General features: G+C 37.1%; 1 protein-coding gene across 4 annotated transcripts in view; it reads right to left on the reverse strand.

Annotated features, from left to right (window-relative positions):
- Positions 1-2,121: 2,121 nt before the first annotated feature.
- LOC128988117 (2-oxoglutarate dehydrogenase complex component E1) overlaps positions 2,122-20,801 on the reverse strand; it is a 57,118-nt gene continuing 38,438 nt past the window's right edge. For all 4 annotated transcript variants that reach the window (XM_054409334.1, XM_054409331.1, XM_054409333.1 and 1 more), the window contains 14 exons: positions 18,564-18,819; positions 18,099-18,333; positions 16,806-16,985; positions 14,681-14,861; positions 13,683-13,963; positions 12,518-12,746; positions 8,614-8,815; positions 7,246-7,322; positions 6,149-6,322; positions 5,150-5,277; positions 4,699-4,862; positions 4,211-4,358; positions 3,517-3,671; positions 2,122-3,001 (listed from right to left, as the gene is read on the reverse strand). In XM_054409334.1, the coding sequence (XP_054265309.1) occupies positions 2,902-3,001; positions 3,517-3,671; positions 4,211-4,358; positions 4,699-4,862; positions 5,150-5,277; positions 6,149-6,322; positions 7,246-7,322; positions 8,614-8,815; positions 12,518-12,746; positions 13,683-13,963; positions 14,681-14,861; positions 16,806-16,985; positions 18,099-18,333; positions 18,564-18,819 (2,510 nt within the window). In that variant the 3' untranslated portion in view covers positions 2,122-2,901. The remainder of the gene's footprint in view (positions 3,002-3,516; positions 3,672-4,210; positions 4,359-4,698; positions 4,863-5,149; positions 5,278-6,148; positions 6,323-7,245; positions 7,323-8,613; positions 8,816-12,517; positions 12,747-13,682; positions 13,964-14,680; positions 14,862-16,805; positions 16,986-18,098; positions 18,334-18,563; positions 18,820-20,801) is intronic.

A 20,801-nucleotide genomic window follows, 5' to 3' on the forward strand; every position in this document is an offset into this window, starting at 1 on the left:
ATACCTTTAAAATGATATGCTATTTGACTAATGGTGCTATTTGAAATTTTTGAGTTTTGGCTATGTACATATTTTCAAAAACTGATATTTTTGAAACTTTTTGTTTTAGAGATAATATTGATGTGTTGCATATCAAAATAAAGCTTAGCTCATAAGGAATGCGATATTTGAATCAGAATCAAGATATCTGCATTTTTAAGAAAAATACAGGGTATTCAAAAAAATATTAATTTTTTCACAAAAACAGCCGTCATTTTGAAATGAATCAATATAATCAAAATCCGATTCTGCCAAATGGTTTGGATTGAAAAGAGCTTTAATTTGATGTATAACATGATATACGTTTGTATTTGATATTTCGTAGATTCGGACTAGTGACCCTCAGTTTCTGGTACACCCTGTATTTAAAAATCGTTAAAAATATTTTTACGTTATTCCTTGGGGTTGGTTTAGTGGGAAATAATTTTACTTCATCATCGTAGGACCAACGGTTTGTCTAAAATCAATACTGGACACCTTACGAGATTCACCCTGTATATAACTAATAAAGGTTCCATAAGCATTTTACATTAGAGAACACTGTTCGGCAAGTAGCCGGTCATCGTAACCGGTCATCACGAAGGAGCTTGGACGTCGTGCAACAGCGCTGAGCTATATTGGACGTCGTGCAAGTCAAATATTTATTGGACGTCGTGCAACTGGCAGCGACTTTGGATGTCGTGCAAATGTTACTTTTTTACAATTCTATAGTGCGCTGTTTCACGACGTCCAAGTGCCATGACGTCCAAAGCTTGTAGAAAGACTGTATTTTTGGCAGTTACTGTACTTTTGGACGTCGTGGCACTTGGACGTCGTGCAACAACTCAAAAATTATGTTTTGGACGTCGTGGCACTGAATAAATATTATTGGACGTCGTGGCACTTGGACGTCGTGCAATGCATCCTATAAAAAATAATAATGGAACACTGTAGTTTTCCTTGCTTCATAAACATTTTTATTCTTAGTGTGAACCAATAATTATCACAACTAATACTAACATTCCAAGGTAACCAGTGCTTGATTTGTAAAAAATGAGGTGCCAGAACTGTAACCTATTTAATGTGATTAGTACCTATTTATGCCAATGTTTTTATCTTTCCGGAAGAGAGGTACCGGAACTCCGTCCTGCCTTGTTGCCCCCCGCAAATCCAGCACTGATATTTTTTTTTAAAGCATGATTTAAGAGTTCTTGGAGGCTGGTCATCTTGAATTAATTTCAAACAGTCACTGAAGAGTTATTTAACATCTAAAATAGTGATGTGTCAAAACCGAATCTCAAATCTCAAAACCATCAAAACTTAGGAAAAGTTTCGGTTTCGAGATTCGATCACCAAGTTTCGAGATTCAAAAGTTTTTGGCAGTTTTATTTTTTAAACTGCTGACATTTTTTTGTGCCATTGTTATTGTTTTCAATGCTGTTTCCAAACAAGCTGGTAGAAACAGAGCAAACATAACCATTAACAGTAATGAAACAAGTAAATTTTATTCTGAACTTCAAAAGGTATCTTAAATATAACTGGTACAATTCAGTTTCACGTCAACATTTACTAAATCCAAAGAAAAATTGACCACTAAATGTTCTAATTAATCTAATATTCATGTTAATGTTGGTTGGTGTTAGAAGTTTAATTTTTTTTTTTTATAAAAAATTATGTTGTATTGGGTTTTAAGATTATCAGTCACATTCACTTCACATATTTATGTTATGCCACGGTCAGGAGTCGATCTCTTTCAGTTTTGATTGCATACTTAACATTTTATGATTATGTGTATTTTTTTGTAACCTTGACCTTTGTAACCAGCTAAGAAAAAAAGTTTCGCGTTTAGGTTTTGAGATTCGGGATTCAATTTTTTAAAGTTTTGGTTTAGGTTTTGAGACTCAAAATTTCTGGTTTTGACCATCACTAACTAAAATAAATGGTCGACAGCTCGAGAGGTTAACCCATGTATGTACACCAATAACTATTTTGGTAAGAATAATGCGTTCCTAAGATGAGGAAAACAATAATAAAAAGGCATACGTAAATCAATGAACCCTAAGGTTTAAAGGGCATTCACTTGCAAAACACATACTCCAAAAATACATAAATAATAACTTTATTGCTTAAAACTATAACATGATTTTGAGTAACAGCTGAAATTTTAAACTATTAACAAAATATATTAATTTTTAGAGCAAATAATACCAGTCATTACCTAGAATTAAATACAACTAAAATATGTGCACTCTGCTCCGAGGTGCAACTAAACAAGGAATATCGGTAACACAGACAGAGCTTAGAGATTCCTGCTAAATTGTTAGCTGTGAATTGAACTTAACATTACAAACGCGGCTAAAACAACTAAATCGGAATTTTAGTAACCCTCAAACCGGTATATGTGATGGTTTGATCAGATAAAATATGGGAAAGAGAATACATAACCCCATCCCTGACATTTCACATACTCGTTACATCACAACAAAATATTTAACCAAACAATTTTAAAATTTCAACAGCTCTTACAAAAATTACATTCATTCGCACCTCAAAATGTAACTTACATTTATGTACACAATCATATTTTACATAACTACAATTAAACGATAAAAAACAAAATAAATATTATGCACATAATGTATACTGAAAAAATACAACAACTCAAGAGGTCACTTGTTGCGACCAAGACCGTTCAATACTGAAGCGTAATTTTTCATTTCGGGACCACTTTTCCAAAATAGCCGTAACCGAAACATTGGGGATTTGTGTGTGAAAACTACATCTACTATCACGAATAGTGGTGTATTAACTTGATAGCTTTCGTTTTTCTTTTATCAATTACACTAAAATTTGAAACAAGTCGTACGTTGGAATAGTAATGGTTTAGGTAGACAAGGTGTCATCGATCAGTGCAGCCAACTCCCGCATGTGTTGCATCTTGCTACCAGTGGCCGGGGAGGCTGCGGTTGGTCGTCCTGCGTACCTGTAACAACCATCAATCTCATGTAACCTCATAATAATCAGAAAAATGTCTTTAAAGAGTAGTTTGAATTTTCACAAATTTTTAAGGTCATTGGGTAATTTTTCTACTCCAATACTGAAATAATTGGTGCACCAACACTGGAGTAGGGGACCAGGGTATCTGATATTTTTGGTTCAGTTTGTGCTGGAAATAATTTTTGGACCAAACTCTGGCTAGGTCAAACTGATTCAGCTTTAATACTTGAGACTGCAGAATGCCTCTATGAAGATGCATCATAAAAAATTTACTTTTTTGTGGTAATTGCGAGTGGTATTCATTATTGAGGGAGACAATGATGTATATTTCAGCTATCATTGAAGACGATTTAGTATACTGTGATTGTGGACAATCAATGCGTTGGAGCAATATTTGCCCATTTACAGACATACATTGTTGTTTTTCTCAATGCAATTTTGCAGGGGGTTCTAATTAGTTCAGATTAGATTAGCGGGACTCTGGTGTACTCTACTACTTACACAATGTTGCGTACTCCGTTGAGAGCAGTGTGGAACCTGGGCTGGATGTAGGTCCAGCAGCCTTGGTTCTTGTGTTCCTCCTGACTCCAGCACAACTGAGCGTTGGGGTACTTGGCGCACTCCTTCTTCACCAAGTCATAGGGGAACGGAGAGATCTACAACAGAGGTAATAAACTCAGTGTTATATTTACGAGTAGATTTTTTTTTAATCTGAAAATGTGCTTCCCACATTGAAACTTTTTAAATCATTTACTTCTTTAACTTTTCATGTTTAAGCTCTAGCTATTTTGAGACTTTTCACAGTTTTTTTGCAACCAAATGTTGGGTAAAACCATTGACTTTTGGATACTGAAGTAGATATTCCATCTACATGGATTAACTGCGGAATGAGTCAATCACAGAATGCACTTTACTCTTAAATTATATTTTCTCCCTTAGTTTTTGTTTCTGAGATTGACGTGGCATAAAAGATGCTATAGCTTAAAAGTCGTCCTGAATTGGTAAACAATTTGTATATTCAACAGAAATCGTTAATTCGCATCAGTTTTGTTACTGGCTCAGTTCAACTACGTCCACTTTGATTCTAAAACTGCCAACAACTTTATTGAGGATGGAATTTCTAGTTCAGTCCAGGGCAAAACTCTTGACAACATGTGACAATGGTTGTTCTACTTTGAAATGTTTCATGACTCACCTGTTCAACCCTGGCGATGGCGACAGTGTCGCTCAGTTTCCTCTCATCCCTCGCCTTCTTCAGGTCGTAGTACACCTTGCCACAGCAGAACACCAGCTTCTTGACAGAGTTTGCATTCTCGGCCGCTGGTCCTTCATCAGGGATCACTCTGTAACAGCCAAGTCACAGCTACTTATACTTTCACAACCTTCAAAGTTGGGATGTATTTCAAAAATTGATTATAATTTTTTTAATGTCTTGGGGAACTAGCCTCAGTTGTGATTCAATTTTGTACCTTAGGTTGAGCTAAGGTAAACGAACCGACTCATGTGATGCATAGACAGAGAAACCTAAGTTTTGAGGACAAGAAAAATAATATAGCACTGGAAAAAGAAAGTACTTCTGGAAGGCGATCATGAAACGGAATATCTGCAACCAAGGTGTAAACCCTTTATCCTGTACGTTCTACACAGATTAATAATCTGCATGTGATGACGAATAGTCTTTACCTGAGGAACTGGGTGTTCTCGGTCATCAAGTCAAAGCTAGACTTGGCCTCGGGATGTCGCAGCAGGGACTTCGGAGTCATCAGGATCAGTGGTTTGCGGAACGGCAGCGCGATCTGTCTGCGCAAGATGTGGAAGTAGTTGGCCGGAGTGGAGCAGTTGGCTACCTGTGACACATTGAACAATGTTTTGTTGAAATTATTCAAAGTTTGTCTCTTAAACATAAAGTGAACACAAGATATGGTCAGAGTTTGTATGTATTCAGGTTGAGAAAACTTGTGTCCAATCACATGAATTTTTTAAAGTAAGAACTAGTGCCCACCATTAATTTCTTCTTTGAACTGTTCAACATTTAACATTTTTAAATACAAAATGACACAGACAAAACATTCTTCATGAACACAAGGGAGAAATTCAAGCAAAGTTTGACACTACTCTAACTGCAGTTACTTACAATCCAGTTGATGTCGTGGAGTTGTCGGACAGCGAACTCCTCACTCTCGGGAGGGAAGTAGTCGGGGTCGTCAGCACTCATCTGCAAGAAACGTTCCAATCTGGCAGATGAGTGTTCAGGGCCCATGCCTGCAACAGTCAGTCATAATTAGTTTGTTTCAATTGGATTAGATTTGTTTTTGTTTTGATTGGATTAGATTCGTTAGATTCCGACACACCAAAGTGCATATTTTAAGGCAAAGATGAGTGAACGAGCAGTGTTGAATGGATCAGATGACAGCTTTGTTTACTAAGATCAGCTGGATCTTTAACCAGGATCATTAATTAAAAGCTCAATGATCAAGGACAGCTTTCGAACTATTTAAATTATTATAAATTTTCTCACAATTGAACCAGCATCCAAACAGTGTGATGGTCAAAACCAGAAACTTTGAATCTAAATACTAAAAATAGAAAATTGAGCTATAAGGAAAACATACAAATCATGAAAGGGTATATAGAATTAGAAACAATCAGTTTAAACCATTTACTTTTGGATACAGAGGAAGACTTCCTATCTATACGGATCAACTGTAGCCTATTTTTCATTCAAATAATCATAGTTGAATGAACCATTTACATGGTGTGTTGCTGTGTCAAATTGTACTTTCTGTCTTAGTTTTTGAAGACATAGTTAATGTGACATAAAAAGTGCGATATCTAACAAGAAGTGGAATCTCAATTTGACTTTTGACCAAAAACAGCAATTTACATCAATGCAACTCTTTCGATTGCTCAACTCAACTACTTTCACTTTGATATAAAACTGACAGTTTTAACACTGGCATGGTTCTAGTTCTATAAATAGTCAAAGGTTTAAGCTTATTACTATTTTAATGAAAAATTGGAAACAGCTAGTTCATTTAGTCTACCTACCCTAGAATCATAAAATCTATGCCGAGACCTATTTCCTAATTGAAGTAAATGACAAAACATATAATTCAGCAACAGTGTTAGTTACCTTCAAGTCCATGAGGCTGCAGCATGACCAGTCCAGACTGTCTCACCCACTTGGCTTGGCCTGAGGAGATGAACTGATCAATGATGCACTGAGCTGTGTTGTTGAAGTCACCAAATTGAGCCTCCCAGCACACCAACGCGTTGGGGTTGGTCATGGAGAAACCCAGCTCAAAACCTGCGGCACAATACCCATGTTAACACCTTCCTCACCTTTCAGATGGTATAAAAGACTAATAGAATTTAAACTGTAATGAACAAGCTATTTATCAAAATTTACAAGCTATCGTGTCAGTTAAATCTGTGACGTTACTGACTGAGCCACCAACTCACCTCAAACCCGCTATTTACTTTGAGGGTGTGACATAGAGCACAAGGGCCTAGGTTTTTAGGATTTTATTAGAGGATAGCAGGCTTACCTGAATGGGAAAGAGTCCAAACTGGCACAGGAAACACAAAACTTTACACTATATACACAAAACTGGAATACTTTACTGTCACTGACAGCAATTTCAACTAAGGAAGATAAGAGTTTTCTTTATGTCCAAAATGGTGGCCAGTGAGCTGTTGAGACAGTGTTGCCAATAGTATGAATTCAAAAAAAATACTGTTTCAGTTTATTTTATAAACACTAACACTATATATATGAATAAGTATGTAAGCCTGCTTGTTGGGTTGGATAACACCTTTCATCTAACCCACTCCACTTCAACATCCAACCCAACAAGCAGGCTTACATACTTATTCATGTATATAGTGATATAAGATAAACTGAAACAGTATTTTTTGAATTCATACTATTGGCAACACTGTCTCAACAGCTCACTGGCCATAATTTTGGACATAATGAAAACTCTCTCCTTAGTTGAAAATGCTGTCATTGACAGTGAAATATTCTAGTTTTGTGTATAAAGTGTAAAGTTTTGTGTTTCCTGTGCCAGTTTGCATTCTTTCCCATTAGGTTAAGCCTGCTTTCCTCTCAAAAAACCACTATTTACTTTGGATCATTTGCATTAGTATTTAAATGCAACACTCTTAAAAAGTGGTAAACCATTGTAGGCCTACTAATAGTGTTAGCTACTAATAGTGCTGTTGACTCACCCAGGACTCCGTATTCTGAGAGAGAACTGTTGCACACAGTGTAAGGGGCTTGGTCAGGGTACAACGCACTTAGAGGTCTGTCAACAAAACACACATAGACTTAACAACCTCATTATAACATAACACAGGACACAAAGGAGTATTTATAAAGATTGTCGTTGAGGTTGCAGAGTTACCTGAATGGGAAGCATCCAAACAAGATCACACACAAACCTTTATAGGCCCTAAAGTGCAAAAACATTTAGACATCTCACTACCACTGAAAGTGTAAAAAAAAGAGAGGTTCGAAATTGAAGTTCCTGTCAGTGCTTCTTCGCTTGACCTTTCTTTGTTGTAAACTCTGTCAAGGAGATAGTTTTTTTGTTCAGTAAACAATTTTAGTGTTTCTTTTGCCAGAGTGGCTTCTCCTTTATCAGTTAAGTCTGCTATACCAACAACAATCTTTCAAACCATTGCTACATATAATTTGTATTAAATTTTCTTTTTTATATACATTCTTAATTGTCTACTTTCCTTTTCACAGGAGTAACACACAGTTCTGTATTCCTGTGATACTCTTTCAAAAATTACTTTTGAGTGTTTCATTGAAATTAAATGAAATTCCTGTATTTCAACAGGCAAAGTTTAGTATGTAAATAAACAGACATGGTTCGGCAATCAGGAACAGGAATGCGCCAGATTGGTTTTAAGGACGACAGGATCAAAGAAAGAGATAAATTCTTGAAAAGTCCAAGAGAGTGATGAAGGATAAAAATGTGTACGATTCCATTACTGCTTCGCAAAAACACCTTTATATTGTTTATATTGATCAGTAAAAACAATGGTGGGGCAGGGCAAGAACAACATGCTTGCCAAGAAGAAACTCCCCGTTTGCTTTCTCTTAGCTTGGTCGTGGACGTAGAGCAGATGCTTTAGTGTGCAATTTGTCTATTTTAAACAAATATGTGAGACAAGGAGTAGCAAATAAAAAAAAAACATACAATTGGCCGATGAATCAATTCATCTGGTGGTTGATACATTTATCGATGTATATTGATAATATACCTACAAACTAATTCTAGTCTTAGTGTGAAATACAAATGACAAAATTGCATCAGAATAGTGTTTGTTATTTTTCTTTGAGAGAAGAATCCTCAAAAATTTCACTCAAGTAAAAAAAGTCAAGTAAAATCATTATTTTTATTTAAAAACTAAAATAAAAAACTTCACTTCGCATATCTTGTTAGACACCATAACCATACATGGTTAGAAAGATCCTCTGCAAGTTGATGCCCTGTGGATTTGAAACTATTAGGCCCTAAGTATAAATTTCGAAAATAACAAAATGAAAAAGTGTGAAAAATTAAACTGAATGACTCTAGTTTGCACCTGTAGGTGGCTTTGTCAACATGCTGATGATGTAGCACATGATGTCGATGTGAGAATGTGCCTCTCTCTACGTCTTGTCCACTCAGTCGGACATGGATCCCCTCCTTGAGCAGGGAGCCGAACGCCATAGCCTCGGCCAACGCCCAGTCAACTGTGCGCGACTCCACCATCTGCATACGCGCCTTCAAGATACGCTCGATACCTTCACACAAATCACAAATAATTAACAATGGACAAACCCTTGAATTTCAGAAAATTGCTCACTCCTCCAGCATGATTATGTTTTTAAATCTGAATTTTCTAAAGAACGAACTGACTAGGACAAAGGAAGGCAACAAGGATAGCCAATTTAAATATTCATGATTTTGGTTATTTAGGTTTTGGGGGAAAGAGAGACAGAAAATCCGCAGACAACTGAGCCCTACAAATACTTTTCTGTGACTGACTGCTTGTAGGGCTGTTGCAAAAACTGACGCAATCACTAGTCTATGCTATCTAAGCATTAACATTTTCTGCGTCGAAAGTACACTCTTCCAGCTTAATAAATGTTATACAATTAAAATATATCTAAACATATTAATGTTGAGTTTGGTTACATAAACATTTTAGTGTAAAATATGAGTAATGGTGTACTTTAATTAATTTTATACTAGTGTACATGTTGCTCGAATTCGAGCAATTGCAAAGTATTACAGGAGTTATTTCAAAACGAATAACAGTCATATTTACAATGAGTTTAAAAGAGTCAATTCAAAGATTACCGGTGTGTAACTCAGGCCATGTTTATCTTAGTATTTGATAAACCTAAAGCATTCTGGCCGGTTTTCTCCTTCTCAAAATGCCTCGCTGTACAAGCAACACAGGTCATTGATAGAGGGTTAATTGAGAACGAAAAGTCGTTTGGGGGTAGTGTTAGGGCGCATTTGTAACCTAATAGTTGAGATTGTCCAGGGTCAGGTGCTGACTGTGATGAGTTAAGCCTATTACGCGCCACTGTTCTGTAGCTGCGCTGTCTATGTTTCGTTGTCGTCGCGTCGGAGGCATTTAAAAGGAAAAACAACAAATAAACAAATTATAGCCACACAAAACAACGATAAATGCACAAATGATACAATCATGCTAACACAATCCGTCATAGCGCCACAAAACAACGATAAATACACTAATTTAAGATACTACCATACTAACACGATCCGTCTTGGGGGTTATGTTTACACAAACTCAAATAGTAAATAAATGTACTCAATGGGTTTCATTGAATTGAAAAATAAATAACAGCAATTATATTATACAGCTGATCAAAATGTAAAAAATTATGTTCTCCATAAGGATAACATGGGAACTTTCAAAGCCACTGGGCAGAGCCCAAGGGACTTTTTCAAAAATGTAAGGCCAGTTTGCAAATCTACGCGACACGCTCTTTCCAATAAGACGTCAATGGATAAAATCGGTTAAGAAATGGCGGAGGAGTTCAACCGACAAAGTTTCATGTAGCGTATTAATTATATAGATTTCATATACACGCTCTTGGAGTCCAGCTACGTGACATTGGATAACTGGAGCGATTTGAGTTTACACAACTGGCTAATCCTTACAAAAAGACCCTCAGAATGTAAAAAAAAAAAAATTGGAGCGAAAGTCACCATATACAACTTTTTAACTATAATAATGGTACAATACCTCGTCAAGTAATCCAAATGTTGATTGAGGTTAACAACCTACATGTTTCGCCGTAAATACGATGTATTGAATATTCCCACACACTACAAAATTGCCTATCCAAAGAGCTTCGTAGGCAGGGAATCGAATTAACATTCAAAACTACAAACCATACTCGTAACACCCTGTCACAAACTGACCGATCAAGAGATAAAATGAAAATGACAGGTGTTTACAAAATCAAATGCCAAGATTGTCCGAGCCAATATGTTGGGCAAACAGGTCGTGGGTTCGCTACTCGCTACAACGAACACAGGCCCAAACCACGTTTAATTAAACAAAATTCAGCGTTAGCCCAGCATAAATGCAGGAAAGGTAGTAAACTAAACACGTTAGAGGAATTTGAAATTTACAAATTATACCGCGACAACACCGCCTATGGACATATCCTCAACGAAAAACTACAGTTCCAGTCACACTCTATTTTCAATGTGCTAATTCACCAAAATAACCGGCCACCTGACCTTTGTCCTACTGATAACATGGACAACAACAAGGAAGGAGTCTGACACTGCAGTCTACTACCTGCAGTTAATTAAATGTTTACTTTCCGTAGTTAAATGTATTCGTGTATTTATTGTGTGCGTGTGACATCGATGTCTTCGTTTTTGTAACCCTGACGATGCTGTATTTACGGCGAAACATGTAGGTTGTTACCCCAAAGCAGAACAACGAGCGACGCTGCGACATTGTCGCGGACACGAAACGCCGAGAAACGCGGGCCTGCGGACACATTTACGGAGTCATAACGACGATCGCGCCATGGCCGCGATTATTGGACCGACGATCGCACCGTGACCGCGATTATTGGACCGACGATCGCACCGTGACCGCGAGTCATACCGACGATCGCGCCGTGACCGCGGAGTCCTACCGACGATCGCGCCGTGACCGCAGAGTCCTACCGACGATCGCGCCGTGACCGCGGAGTCATACTGACGATCATGCCGTGATGGCGGAGTCATGCTGACGATCGAGCCGTGACCACGAGTCATACCGACAATCGCGCCGTGACCGCGAGTCATGACGACGATTGCACCGTGACGTCATACCGACGATAACCCCGTGACCGCGGAGTCCTACCGACGATCGCGCCGTGACCGCAGAGTCCTACCGACGATCGCGCCGTGACCGCGGAGTCATACTGACGATCATGCCGTGATGGCGGAGTCATGCTGACGATCGAGCCGTGACCGCGAGTCATACCGACGATCGCGCCGTGACCGCGAGTCATGACGACGATCGCACCGTGACCGTGGAGTCATACCGACGATAACCCTGTGACCGCGGAGTCATACCGACGATCGCGCCGTGACCGTGGAGTCATACCGACGATAACCCCGTGACCGCGGAGTCATACCGACGATCGCGTCGTGACCGCGAGTCATGACGACGATCGCGCCGTGACTGCGAGTCATGACGACGATCTCGCCGTGACCGTGAGTTCTACAGACGATCACCCCGTGACCCGCGAGTCACATGTTTCTATAGGTACCTGTAAATTGTTACCCATTTTTTGGTTTTTATAGATCAGTGCCACAAATGGTAAAAATTGATTTTGTATGTCTTTTTTGGTAACTGCAATACATTACTTTTTTTATGCACAGAAAAAAATCCTGTCCCATCCCGTCCCGAAAATCGGGAAGGAAATAAAAATCCCGTCCCGTCCCGAACTAAAATTTCAATCCCGTCTATCCCTAGTGTGTTTATATAAAGAAACTATAGTACATTTAAAGTTTTACTTCTGAAGACCTTGTTAACACTTGTTAAGGTATGTGTATATATATATACGTATTTAAAAAAAAGGTAATTTAAATAACCTGATTATGCCTACCCCTTAATAGTTTTTTTAGTTTTTTGTTTTAAAAGTAGGCTATACACGTTATTGAAATTTACTTATTTTATTTAACTATATTACTAGTAGCCCTAAAGAGTGAATATATATATATATATATATACCGGTATATAAGTCATTATTTAGCTTTTTAGTTTTAGCGCTTGCGGACACATTTTGAGGTTTTCACAGGCCGTTGCAGACACGTAGGAACCATTCTGCTTTGGAGGGTTGTTAACCTCAATCAACATTTGGATTACTTGACGAGGTATTGTACCATTATTAGTCATATTCAGTAATCCAGGGGCCATCAACATGGAATTTAATAACTTTTTAACTTCTGTAACTTACCCTTGTGGATGACGAACTCAGCAGCGTTGGGTGGGGGAGAGGAGAACCGTTTGCCGATGTGCACCAAAGTGTCTTCCTTGACTCCCGTGGGAGACACCATCAGAGGGTCCTTGCCCTCAAAGAAGCCAGACCAGGGAGAGTCGAGCCAGTCCTTGTACTTGATGTGGGTCTCTTTGCGGGCGTTGCTGTACGCCTCCTCACAGATCTTGTCATACTTCTCCTTTACGTCCTGAACACAAAATGAATCTTAGTATTTTAAAATTGTTTAAAAGATTGCAATACCTGTTACTGCCTAGTGATTTGTGTACTCTAGGAATAGACTGACATTTATCGATGATTAAAATAGTAATAGCCTATCAAGATAATTGCACAAAGACTTGAATGAGTGGCTGAAGGACAAAGGTCAGCTCTTGAAAACATCATCATCCAGTCAAAACTTAGCGTTTTTCATATGCACACCATCAATATTTCTTAAAGTAGGCCGATAGTTTTATTGTTCAGTGTTTATGTTAGATATTTTATGTACTTTTTAATCTGTGACGTGACTATTCTAGTGATGTTTTAATTTAAGTTTTGTGCGACTTGATGATGTCCTTCTATCGGTTCTATCTGGTACTCTCTGAAGACATCCTACACAAGGACAAAACATCAGTGATCTGTGTTTTTAATCCTCTGGACCCTTATTTTCCCATGTAAGCTCGCTGAATTCTAGCACTTTACACACAAATTTCTTAAAAGGTTGATATACTTAATGTGATTTCCAAAACTCCCCCGATCAGCTTAAAGAATGAAGGAGCAAGTTGGCTGATTCGTATAACCTATTGGTTCGGTTGGTCAATGGATGGAATTAAATGGCAATTGCTATTAAAAAGATGCAAAAAATCATGTTTATGTTATTTTAGGTATGGTAAAAATCTACTTAACTAAAGAATCAACAGTCGTTTTCTGATCTTTATTACTATCACGATACGAGATCTATGTCTTATTTGCTCAATTACATTCAGTTGGCAAAGCCAGGCACCACGGCTACCTGCACCACTGCTGACCATTCCCATTACTTATCTTTTTTCCAACTCCTTTATTTTAAGGTTCCAGTTAACTTGGGTTTTGGTTAAATGGCGTTCTTTAAAAAGAGGTATTTGTTAGAGCTTTAACGATAACTTACCTTGACCTCATCCTCAGACACCACGCCCTCGTTGACCAGCTGACTGGAGTATTTCTCCAGGACATTGGGTGTCTTCTTGATGATGCTGTACATGAGCGGCTGTGTAAACATTGGCTCGTCAATCTCGTTGTGGCCATTACGTCGGTAGCTGACGATGTCGATGACGACATCCTTGTGGAAGGTGTTACGCCACTCGGCGGCCACGTTGCACACATGCATCACAGCCTCGGGGTCGTCTCCGTTGACGTGGAAGATGGGGGCGTTCACCACACGAGCCACGTCTGGTAACAGGTCAGATTATGGTAAGAAAAACATAGAATGTAATTATTTTTGGAATGAGAAAGTTCAGGTTACTTGACCTAGGAAAATTAGGAGTCTTGGTAATCCTAATTTCCATGAAAGGTCATATAACGCTAATATTTTTCCCTAGTGGAAAACTCTTTTAGAGAATAGACTAGAGAGAAATCCCTGATTTCCTTTGCACGACTAGTTCTTCTAGCAACTCCATGAAAACTAATTATAATAGGTTTAAAGTTTAAAATAGAGGAGTGCGAGCCTGAGATTTTTAAATCTTGCGAAGCTCAATTTTAGATTTTGCATTAGCTCCTCTGGTCGTGTAGAAATCATCGTTTCCTGCAATCATGGAAAGATTGTCCTTATCCCTCTGGATGACAGCAAAATCTTGACCATGTCCCACTGTGGTGTAGACACCATCAGTCTTTTAAAATTGTGGTAAAATTCTGAACAAAGCCCAAGGTCATGGAAACATCATCATTGTCTCCCGCAATCATGTGCAATCACGGTAAAAGTGTTCATTTTTGATTAACCGATGTTCGAGGATGTATTCTGCGGTAAAAACTCGACTCAAGCTTGATTTTCTGACCTATCCTGCAATCTCTCAAGGTATGCTAATAATCTAGACTCGTTGACTGGAAAATCAAGCAGCTCTCACACCTGTAGTTTTAAGTTAGACCAGTAAATGAGTTTGCGGTAGTTACCAGTGCAGTAAGGTGATGATCGCGAGTGTCTGGGGTCAGTGGTGAAGCCAATCTGGTTGTTGGCCACAATGTGCACTGTGCCGTGAGTCGTGTAGTCAGGCAGATCAGACAAGTGGAATGTCTCAAACACCACTCCTTGGCCACAGAACGCTGCGTCTCCGTGGAGGAGGATGGACATCACCTATGCACACATACATTAAACTGAGTACTTTAACTGCTTTGTAAACATTTATTATTTTGTGAGTAAGAAAACAAAATATAAAAACCATTGAACTAAACCTGCCTAGTATTAAAATCAACTTGTAAAATTGTTTGCAATAGTTCTTTTACCAAAGCTTAACCATAGAGTTTAGGTTGACACAAAGCAAATCACATTTAATCTAAACAAGTAGAAAAACATTTTGCACACAATATTTCGTCCCCTAAGGGACTTTGTCAAGTGTAGAGAGAGTTTATAAATTACAAGATGGCTGCTGTCATGGCTGATGGCTGTTGTCAACTATTTATAGACCGACACTACCTCACTACCAGTAGGTAGTGTCGGTCTATAAATAGTTGACAACAGCCATCAGCCATGACAGCAGCCATCTTGTAATTTTAAACTCTCTCTACACTTGACAAAGTCCCTTAGGGGACGAAATATTGTGTGCAAAATGTTTTTCTACTTGTTCTATGGCCTACTCACACTTTCAAGGTAAGCTAGCTGCTATCCTCCTTTTTCTACAATTTAAAATCCTGGCCTAGAGCCTTTCCTTAAACAAAATTTAATCTAAACAGCTTATGAATTTCCAAGTCACAGCAAGTAAAGTTCATTTACTCTGGAAAAAGGCAGGTTCATAAAAAACGTCTATTATAATAATACTTTGTATTAGGGATGGTCAAGTCTCGAAATTTCGGGAAATTTTCGGGAAATTTTAAATCTCGTTACACGAGACGAGATTTCTGTTTGGCCGAGATTTTTATCGAGACGAGAATTAAAAAAAAAAAAAAAAAAAAAAAAATTAAAAACGCCTGCAGAAAGTCAATGCAATACCCGCAATACAGGAGCGTGTTGTAGTTGCGTTTCCTTTGCGAAGGCGTTCTTATTTAATTAATTCTATAAATGTAAATATTACTTTAATTATTTTAATAATATTACTTTAATAACATTTGAGAAGTTTTGTTAAGTGTAAGCAGCGTGAGGAATGTTTTATTACTATAAAAAGTCAAAACAAGTAACTATTTTATAAAAATTAATATTGCTTTTATTTTATGATTTATTTTATTTTAGGATAAGTTGAACTCTATCCTAACTGATATCACTATGTTTCCTAATCGTAGGCATTTTTAATAAGTTAGGCGTGATTAATAAAAAAATGTTATGCTGATGTTTTTTAATAAAAGATTGTAAATATTCTTGCCTATTATCATTATTTTTGTATTTAAACAGTCATCTAACAATGTTACAAAATCAGGTAAAAATTTTGAACGTGCATTTCCCGTTGTGTATGAGAAGGGAAATCCCGTCTCGATCTCGTCTCGAAATTTTATGAGAAATAAAAAATCTCGTCTCGCCTCGTCTCGAACTAAAATTTCAATCTCGTCTATCCCTACTTTGTATCAAAGCAGGGAGTAAAATAATCAAAAGATAGTCAAACGCCAAACATAGATAGTCAAAGACATTTTACAGACAACAAATTTGCAACTCTTATTAATGATACAATTAGTTTTTTAAGTCATTAAGTAGAGAGATAAAAGTGCATTTAAGGATACCTAAAACAACTATGAAACTTGTTAAAAATCAACAATAACAAGAAAGTAGCTCTTCCTGCTTCAACTCAGGTCACAGGTAATAATGCCATGGATGCTACTAACGAGAACTGACTCTGTCTTATCATCATTTTAAGGCTAGAAAATTCAAATACATAAGTCAAACCTCCGCTGTTGCTAATGTTTTCTCCTAAACTATATTTGCATAAGCATTGTAACTAAAAGTGTTTGGGTGTGATACAAGCCAAGTGGTTAGCATCTTTAAGCAAACGGGACTCATTCGATTCTTGTGATCCAAAAACAATTTATGGGTTAGGGCGGCTTTCTCTTAAAAACATTTTTGATTCCTTAAAAGCCGCTGGCGTGGACAGTTTACCTTCTTTCCCTCGCCATCGCCCCTGTAGAACTGCTCGGCCCGTGTCTTGCCCTGCACAATAGGGTCTACAGCCTCTAGATGTGACGGGTTGGCCACCACGGCCAGACGAATGTTCTTGTTGGTCACACGGTTCAGACGCTCAATGTACGTTCCCAAGTGGTACTTGACGTCTCCTGAACCCTACAACACAACATGTGTTTAGAAGAGCTGAAGATCAGGCGGTAGGTACTTAAGAAGAGTCTGATCTCTGGAGACACTCAGGGTGTCTCAAAAACTGCCTTTTAAAAATTCTTGTATGATTCCCATATTTTCTTGCTGGTATTTTAAGAATTTCCACAAGATATTTCCTGTCGCTTAACTTATTCTTAACTTAAGTAAAGGAAATAATAGATCTTTATAAGCTATCAATGGTTCACCCTAAAACTTGAAGAAATTCACATATTACTCTCTGTTTTCCACGGTCATATTTGCATATTTTTTATATGTTGATAAGGGATAATGTATTCTTTTGATATTTTCTCACTTGAGAACAAGATCAGATTCCAGATCCCGAAAAGAGGTGAAAACTTGGTTTTTATTAATCAAGTCTGCAATAACCAGTTAGATATGTCAGGATTTATTGGGCTGGTGGTGTATCAGCATTAGTTCAGATCCCAAGAGAAGTAGTGTACAGTAAGCAACGTGTTTGAAGGGGAACAAGATTATTTTAACGTAATAAATATTAAGTGACTAAAACACTGCAAGTAATATAAGTACTGTAAAAATTAAAACTTTTGCACCTAATTCAGAACTGTAATCAGGCGTGTCCTTCACCAGTTGTGAAAATGCAACCTTCTCAGAAAAGCTCAGTCTGGATTAAAAAATGACAAAGACTGGGAATGAATCTTGGACCACACTTTCTCAAGTTGGGCTTTAATCTTTATGCTTATTCTTCTCATTGAATTGTGTTATTTTTATTTTATATTCTACACAGAATAATGTGTTTATATTTTCAGTTTATGATAAGGATTTTTTTATTTATATCAATTTGTGAAGTATTACAACCTTAGACATAGTTTTATTTTTCATATACTACTATGTCCAAAAAGTAGATTAGTTAGACTGGCAATCAACAAATTCCATCAAATATTTTTTCCAATGACAACAAAATAAATCAAGCATGTCCATTTCTAACTAAGAAATCATCATTAAATGGTAACTTTCCAATTTGTATGCAAATGTAAATGGATTGATGGACAAAGGGAATCAATAAAACAATAGCATACCAACATTAAGTCTGTACAGTTAACTCACATCGTCGGCAGCCTCCAAAGCAGCAAACTGTGTGAAGATCTGCTCCAATGGCTTGCGGCACACGTTGGCCAACACGTTCAGTCGGCCACGGTGAGGCATTCCCATCACTACACTCTCCACTCCCAGCTCTGTAGACTTGTCAATCACTTGCTTCATGGCTGGGATGAGGATCTCACAGCCTTCCAGACCAAACCTCTTCTCGCTGGACCACTTACGGGCGAGGAACGCTTCAAATCTGCAACAACACTTGGATTACATTTTTTAGCGAAAAAGTTAAATCATGCGTTGTGTAGTGACCACATTGCAGTATTAGGTTAAATAGTTCTGGGATTTGCCACTGCTAAAACATTGACTTCTAACCATTCTTCAGGATTGACTTTCAGATTAAGCTACATAGTGAGCACAAGAGCCTGTACAGCTATTGGGAGCTTGCTACTCAACAATTCATATTCAGACACAACCTACCCGGTAGCCCTAGTGAGTCGAGCCAACAACAGTCGTTTCTCGTCCTTTGTAACCTCCATGATGCCGGGAGTCTCCAGCTTCTGTCTGATCCAGTTGCACTGCTCTAGGGAATTGATGAACATGAACTCCACTCCGATGTGTCGGCAGTACGTCTGTTCCAGGCGGCGGAGAATCTCTCTCAGCGGCAACGACTTCTCCTTGCCTCCGATGAATGTCGTTGACGGCAGCTTAAAGCTGCGGTCCATGTCGGCTTCATCTGTCAGAGGGTATGAATATTTTAATTTGAGTTTCTTCATTTTAAGCTTAGACGTACACCACCAGGTTTAAAAAGGTGATCCAGAGGCTAAAAATGATTAAAAGTTTTGCACTGAACGTGAAATATATGTTCTCGTTTGTAATAATTTTTTTGCTTTATACAATCAAAAATAAGGCATATTTCGGGATAAATTCCAATAAAGAATTAGAATGCTGAATTTTCATAGTAGGTCAAATGTAAAATGTGAAAATTTATAATTCTTTTTTTAGAGTTGACAGGTTCTGACATAATTACTCCAATCTAGTTAAAATTAATTAATCTTTTTTAACCAAATATTAAAATTGTGATGATAAGTACCGGATACAATAATTTAAAATTTTAAAAACCTGGAGGTTAAAAATTTTTCTAACAAAATCTGTAAAAAAAATCATTTCTTTAAATTTATTTATTTTCCTTTCATTGTTTATTGAGTAATATTATTTCCGTTTCTTCCATTCATGTTTTACTTTGCATCTAAATAAAAACATAGTTATTTAAGACTGCACTATCTGAACATGAACTTATTCATATGCAATTGATAGTTCATCCTTTAAATACTCCTACTAAAGCCAGGTTTTCCTAGGCGCGGAAAAGGAGCGCTGAAAAGTGATTAACATGGTGTTCCGCTCCGCTTCTTGGAAAACAGCAAGATTAAATTGCCTAAGACAAGTGGAGTCCGCTCTCCGCATTACGCTCTCCGCATTACGCTCTCCGCATTACGCTCTCCGCATTACGCGCTCCAATTCCGCGCCTAGGAACACCCGGCTTTAGCTTCTAATTGGCTTAAAAATTATATCAAAAGAAAAAAAAATCATAATAAAACAAAACATCACCCTTTTATAAACAAAACTGTAAATAACTTTAATTGAACATAACCAACTGAAAGTACAAAACTGATATCATAATTTTATGTGTAAACTATACATTAATATTACTTAAAGGGATCAAAATTACAGTAATGATGTAATTGAGAAGGAGAAGTTTGCTTACGTGATCAAAGGCCAGAAGAGAAAATGAGCAACCACCACCACTGGTAAAACAAGAAACGTGCAAAAGAAAAACAGTAAAAGCATCCAACACAAATCATCAGCAAAAGCAAAATAAAATGAGAAAAAATTAAAAACAAATTTACATAACATTATATTATTTACAATAAGAACAGTACTTACCAAATTGATGATACAAAATGGATAATCTCCTTTATCCTTGAATTAGGTAATATTAGTGCAAATTGAAATAAATTAGCCTACATGAAAAAGCATCGGGAAAACTTAAAAATTGAATATTGTTTAGCCCCACAACCCTCTAGAGAATAAAAAGCAAATGTAAAGTGAAATAATGATTGAATAAGTAATGAGTTTGAGGAAAATAATTTTTATTGAGTGAAAATAGTTTGCAGGTAATTAAAATTTTGCATACATAGTATTTGTTGTATAGTATTTGTTGTAAATTTATAACTTTACATGAGAGAATGTTAATTGTCGATAGCTATAAATAAATATTTACTGGGAAGGATTATAACCACAACCAATTCTCCAATAAACCAAAAGAATCACTTTACATTTTATGTATTGAGTTAGAATAATAATATTAAACATATCAAAAAACTAATTGTGCTATTATTAGATGGTTCGTCAAAAACCATTTTTTAAATTTTTTTTTGAATACGCAAAATTTATTTTAATTATGTACATTAATGAATAAATAATTTTAGATTACTTGTTTATGATAATCTAGAAAGCTCTTAGTTTAAAAATTAACGAGTTCAAGGATACAAGATATTTGTAATCTTTGGCTACAATTTACAGTTGATCAAGTAGAAATTCGGGGGTCACCAACTTATCAATGTCTTGACTACATACGACTATTGACAGATGAACCTAACTTAGCTTGCAATCATTTAATGTAAAGTACCAATACACCCTATTTCAGTTTTTAACATG

This window comes from Macrosteles quadrilineatus, unplaced genomic scaffold (assembly GCF_028750875.1).
Source record: "Macrosteles quadrilineatus isolate MER2022 unplaced genomic scaffold, UCM_ALF_1.0 Scaffold_2__2_contigs__length_208266976, whole genome shotgun sequence".
Lineage (NCBI taxonomy): Eukaryota > Metazoa > Arthropoda > Insecta > Hemiptera > Cicadellidae > Macrosteles > Macrosteles quadrilineatus.